The 6035-nt window shown below is 28.9% G+C and overlaps 1 protein-coding gene and 1 long non-coding RNA gene across 2 annotated transcripts in view; one reads left to right on the top strand and one right to left on the bottom strand.

Moving 5' to 3' along the window:
- Positions 1-6035, bottom strand: part of LOC136795019 (ankyrin repeat domain-containing protein 11-like) — a gene marked incomplete in the record, with an annotated part of 41647 nt that overhangs the window by 8372 nt on the left and 27240 nt on the right. Inside the window, 1 exon segment of the mRNA XM_067049857.1 lies at positions 3921-4032. Coding sequence (XP_066905958.1) covers positions 3921-4032 — 112 coding nt within the window.
- On the top strand, positions 2945-3573 carry LOC106677851 (uncharacterized). The gene is made up of 3 exons (XR_001342656.3): positions 2945-3058; positions 3156-3254; positions 3331-3573. It is a non-coding gene; the product is annotated as an uncharacterized lncRNA (long non-coding RNA).

Raw genomic sequence — 6035 nt, 5'->3', positions numbered from 1 at the left:
AACATCAAGTAACATGTTTGAGTTTACCTATTCATCACGAACTAAAAACAAAAACCAACAGATGAAGCTTTTTCCCTTTAAATGGACTACAAAAGAAAGACAACTGAAAATGATAATGGAAATATGGGATGAAATAAGATTAGATTTATCGATTAGTGATGTTTGAGAACTTATACCATAAAAGAAAACGACCTCATTCTGAAAATCCTTTCAAGTATTTATTTTATATTGACGTATTTCCATTGTATGTGTTCAAAGTTAATCTGTTAAATAAAGGCCTCAGCAATTAGATGGTCAAGTTTAAATAAATAGTTTTAAAAAAGATTTCGAGATAAGGAAGACAGTATCTATCACAATTCAATAATTGTTTTATTAAGTTAAAATTTATGTTTTGTCATCCCAAACACCAGATTAAGATTATGATGTGCAGAGAATCTACACCTGAAACCATAAATAAATAAACAAAGAATAATAGCACACCATGCAAAATCAAGCATATTATACTAAACAATTACATTTTAATTACTAAGAAGTTAAAAAAAATAATTAAATAAATATTTTACATTATACAAAATCTTACAAATACTTAACAAGTTGATTTTAAATCGAATTGCGACAATTTTAAGAGGAGACCCTAAAATTACTGTAACAAGTTTTTACTAATTTATGTATGTAGATAAAATATATACAGTTTAATTGTGGGATTGAGCAGCACAATGGGCTATAAGCTCCAAGGGCCCAGCTTCGAATTCGGTCGGCTGTGGGAGACAACTATTTTCTGTTTCACTGCAGCTGTGAGTCAACCCTGTGGTTTCTGGAGTCCACCCCGCCTCATAAAGTGGGTTATAATCTTGTAACTGGGTTAAAATCTGGTGGCTATCGAGCATAATTCTGTCCAATCACCTCTGTGCACAACCATTGTAGTAGCAATACTGCCTTATAAAGTACTGCATACCTAACTCTTCATGGGTTGTAGCAGTACAAATTTGATTTTTTTTTTTTTTATATATATAGTTTAATTTTATCTATGTCAGGTGTTGAGGTGTTTTAACAACAAATCTTTCTTGATTATATAAATTAGCAAAAACAAAGTACAAATCAATGAATCAGTAAAGGACAGATTTAAATCAATATGGATACTTTTTATTTTTAGATTGACTTTGACTTTTAATATTTAAAAGACTAAAGCTGGTTACACATGACTGAGTGTATGTAGCTACCTTTTAAGAAAACAGCTTAGGTAAAAAAAAAGTATTTACAGTATACCTAAAAATGGTGATGTATAAAAACAGGTTTTTGTTAAAACAAAAACTAGAAAAAAGTTAGATTATTGATGATTGACCATGTGTATAGATGAATGGAATATGGTCCGGGTGCGGTCAAAAAAACTCAAATAGTAAATAATTATACTATTTTTATTGAGCCAACGTTTCGCCCCACGTTGCAGGGCTAAAAAAGATAAAAACACTTGACATAGTTACAAAAAAAAAAAAAAAAAATAAAATAAGTGGAACATAACGGGTATACAATGAAAAGTAAAATATAAAAAGAAAAATTAAAGGTTGTAAACAGTAAATGAAAAGGGTAATAGTAACAGATAGATAAGAGATTGATAAGAGATAAAATAAGAGATCTTATTATCTTATCTTATCAAGTGTTTGTATCTTTTTTAGACCTGACGAAGCCCTGCAACATAGGGCGAAACGTTGGCTCAATAAAAATAGTATAATTGTTTACTATTTGAGTTTTTTTGACAGCACCCGGATTATTCCAAAATTCCATATTCATTCACATGATTCATAAAGACATATTCCATTCATAAAAAAAGTTAATTTCAGTTCACAATCCTTTAAAGTGTTTCCTTTACATGTATCTAGAGATAGACAACCTCTGCTGCTTGGGGATTAAGAATATAATTCTGTTCAGGTTACATTTGTTGTATAGGAGGGATATCAAGCTTAAGAAGAATTACGACTTCATCAAATCTAAAAAAACTGACTAGCTACAGCACAGATATGAAGATAAAGACTGAAGTTTCAAAATAATTGGGTAGTTTGGCTAAATGCATGAGATAAATGAAATATCTGCAGTATAACTTTATTGATAGCTCATAATGAAGACTTCACAATACGTAATATATTAATATAATTGTTCATAAAAATAATAGAAAATTGGTATTATAACATCCCAACTACAATATTTTGTATATTATAACAACAATTAAATCCAATAATTACCAAACTATAATTATTTTTGAAATTTGATTTCATTCAACTAGTTGAATTACCATATAATAATTTATAGGTGAATTAACAGTATTGACTAAGATAACGATAAGATCTAAGAGAAAGGAAATGAAAGCGGAACGTATCCGATTTAAATAACACCAATGTTTAGATGAAAAATGTTCATTAGTTCGTAACTGACCTTTTCTTTCTAAATAGAAAATATATGAGATTCCAAACAGCCTCAAACATAGCTCAAAGGGAATCTCCAAGTGGCTGAAAATCCATCCAGTTAAAGACAAAGATACACAAATCGCGGACAAAGCCTGGCGGTATTACCTCCCCCTTAGGTTACAGTTGTTTTATCACTTCAGCTGTAGCCGGCAACTGGTAATCGATATTATCTTGTACTACTGAAGTCGTATATCCAATCGATTTCTTAGTATTTAGTTTTTTAATTTAGTTTAATCATACAATCTCTTTATGTTTATTATATTTAATGTTATATATAATAAATTGTATTATTAAAAGTACAGTTCAATAGTACAATACAACTTTTATATTTCTTATTATAAATTATCAATGTCATTAATATTAGTTTACATCGTATCTGTGGATTGGAAAATTTTGAAATTTTATTTATTCATCAAAACAGTAGTATTTTATTAATGTTTAGAATTTTTACAGAAATATGTACAGACATATGATAAATTCAATATTTGATTAATATAATTTTGTTTTAGGCCTGATTATTTTATGCCATAAACTTCCCTCCAAAATGTCATCTCAGCTTTCTACAGCGCTCCCTTCTTTCGAAATTCAGTCCAACAAAGGTAGTATTTTAAACAATATTTGATGTTATATCCTTCTTAAGTATATAAATAGGAATCGTATTTTTTCAATATTATATTATTTATCTAAATTTGTTAGCATCTCATTAATTAACTTTCCTGGTTCCTGAAACATAATACTGTTTCAAGAGACCTAACTAGGAGGTGACTGGACGGCTGCTCCGGGTGACGCTTTAAGGTGGGTCAAAATACCAAAAAATAAATTGTAATAACTTTGTCAGTTTTTTATAATTTCTATTTTTTTACTCCGAAAGGTCTTAATCTACAGGGTGGACATAAGTGATGTTATTAAACAATAAAATTAAGACTGTCATAAAAATTATTTTCTAGAAGAAAAATGTCTGAATGACGGCCTCCTGCCTCTAATGTCATGAAAAGGGTGCGTTAAAACACTTGGGCCAATGAGCGTCCTAACTTGAAATCAAGTCCTCTTTTAATAATGAAAATTCTAATTTTATCGCATAATAAAATCATAGTGAAATATAGACCTGCTTTAATCAGCCATAAATGTTTTATTTGTTATTTAAACGATAATTCGATTTCTTAAATATAAGATCTGACTCAGTTGTGCAACCTAAAATCGTTGCTTTGCAGATCGTTTTAAAAAACTGCGTTTTGCTTTTAAATAAGGCTTTGTCTTCTCTTTTTCAGAATTTTCTAAAATTATTATCTTTAAAAAAATAAAAATAACAAGTTATTATTTCTTTTTCTTTTGGATTTATGAACTTATAGCGTATAGGTAATACTTTGTCAACACCAATTACGATAACTTTCTGTTCATTCGAATTCCGGAATGGACTATAATTGTTTTATGCACAAAGTTTATTTTATCAGTTCAGCTTACCTATTGTAGTTGTCATGGTGCCCTGATTTGTCAACCGCTGCAGATTTAGCCTTCTCTTTCCTCTCTTTGATTTGATGAAGGCGAAGAGTGACCCGGGGTGAGCTTGTCTTCTCTGCAACATATAGAAAAAAATCCTTATAATATGTTATGGCAAGGATAAAGGCAGGTATTGGAATCAGTTTACCTGGCGTACTGTGCCAATTCTACAGGGAAGGACTACCTATCTATCTAATATATATATATATATATAATTTTTTTTAAAAAATTTTTGTATACAAATTGCTACAGTTAATATACAATTAACACAAATCGATACAGTACATTGTAAGGTGCAAATACCGTTTGTATGATACATTTATGTGATTTGAATGTTATTTTATTTTATTTTTTAAGTATTTATAGCTTTTAAACAATAGGGAAATTTAAAAAAAATACCCTACACAATAAAAATAAATACTGAGTATTTGTATGCAAACATGCAGAAACATTGTCTTCCAGGAACCCAATTTTACTTTTCCATTCCACCTGAAACTGATCCATAATTCTACTCCTTTTTCGTAGGACAGAATTTACATAATAATGTTAAGGAATTATCGAAACAAAGTCTGTTAGGAGAATGCTCATTGGCCAATACTCAAGATGAATATGTTAACCATTTTAACAACAGATAATGAAATTGCCTGCGGTATAGTCTTTTTTTTCTCACTTACAATGAGTTCTAGATAAAATTATAGTATCACTTGCTTGAATCATGAAATAGTATAACAAATTTTTTATCATTTCAACTTGAGTATCTATAACCTGTACTATGAGCTTTGAACGAATGCCCTGCAAATGGAATTAATTATACAACTAAATAATTAAATAATTACAGAAAATTTATTTAGAAAAAACAAATTAATTTGATTTTACGACCATATTGTAGTTATAAATAATAAGATTTAATTGTGTGATAAATATGTCATTTCCAGAAAAACTCGATGAGACAACGCATGTTTTAATTTAATCGACCTTGGTTATATCTGTAGAATTGAATTTCAACGATGATTAGAAACTTATTTATTCATGTAAATTATAACAGGTGTCTTTATTAGCTCAAAACATTTGCCCACTATGTTGCAATCCCAGACTTACGGATTTTTCAGTTATATATTCCTAATATTGACATCACATTAAGTATATTAAAAAATAAATGAATTATTATTAAAGAAAAAACCTAAAAGGAGTTATTTAATTTTTACATACATATGTAGCTTTAAATAATAATATTTAACTATTTAATAAACGAGAAATGGCATTTTTTTCCAATTCTAAAGAAACTTGTAAGTCTCAAAACTAATTTTCTATTATATTAATTAATTCATTTATCAATTCAATTAATTACTGAAAGTATTGCCACAATTTTATGTGCTCTGAAACATATATTTCGTTCAGGCACATACAGGATTGACTTGAACCAAGTGCAGCCCACCAGGGCCCTGTTTCATAATGAAAGCCAAAATTATTAATCCACAAATACAAGTACACAAACTATAAAGTACAAGCAGTAATACTTTTTTCATGATAAGGACGACTATCAGTGATGTTACGTGAGTTTAAAAATAAAAAATTATCTAGCAGAATTGTATAAGTCAGTGGAATTGAACCAAAACAAACTGCAAGATTAATAGTATTAGTTTGTACTTTATTATGAAACAGGGCCCAGATTGCATAATTAATTTTCAATAAAACTTTGGCTTATCGATAGAATCATTTAAAAGCCAAAAGAAAAAATAATTTAATTAATAACATATACAGGTAAAATCATGAATTACTTCTAAGTATGCCTCTTTAAGTACATTACTGTTTATCGGCATCAGTTAATAAACTATTATGTATCTATCTGCTGTACATAAACTTCTTTATCTATCTTTAAGCAAAAGCAATTATTTCTCGATCAGTCTTAATCTGTAGATCACAGGAGTTAGAAGCCTTTTCGATCACGTAGTTCTGAACCATGGTCCAATGGGATTATAGGATACTGATGGCTAGGTAGAAAAATCTTCATTTTCGCAAAAATGTCACTGGATCATTACTATCTCTGATACAACAATATAATTGTAATTTTCCTACTAA

The sequence above is a fragment of the Halyomorpha halys genome, unplaced genomic scaffold, assembly GCF_000696795.3.
Source record: "Halyomorpha halys isolate HHAL.00 unplaced genomic scaffold, Hhal_1.1 Scaffold8.1, whole genome shotgun sequence".
Lineage (NCBI taxonomy): Eukaryota > Metazoa > Arthropoda > Insecta > Hemiptera > Pentatomidae > Halyomorpha > Halyomorpha halys.
Note: the sequence above shows the minus strand (reverse complement) of the source record. Positions and strands in the feature narration are given on the sequence as shown.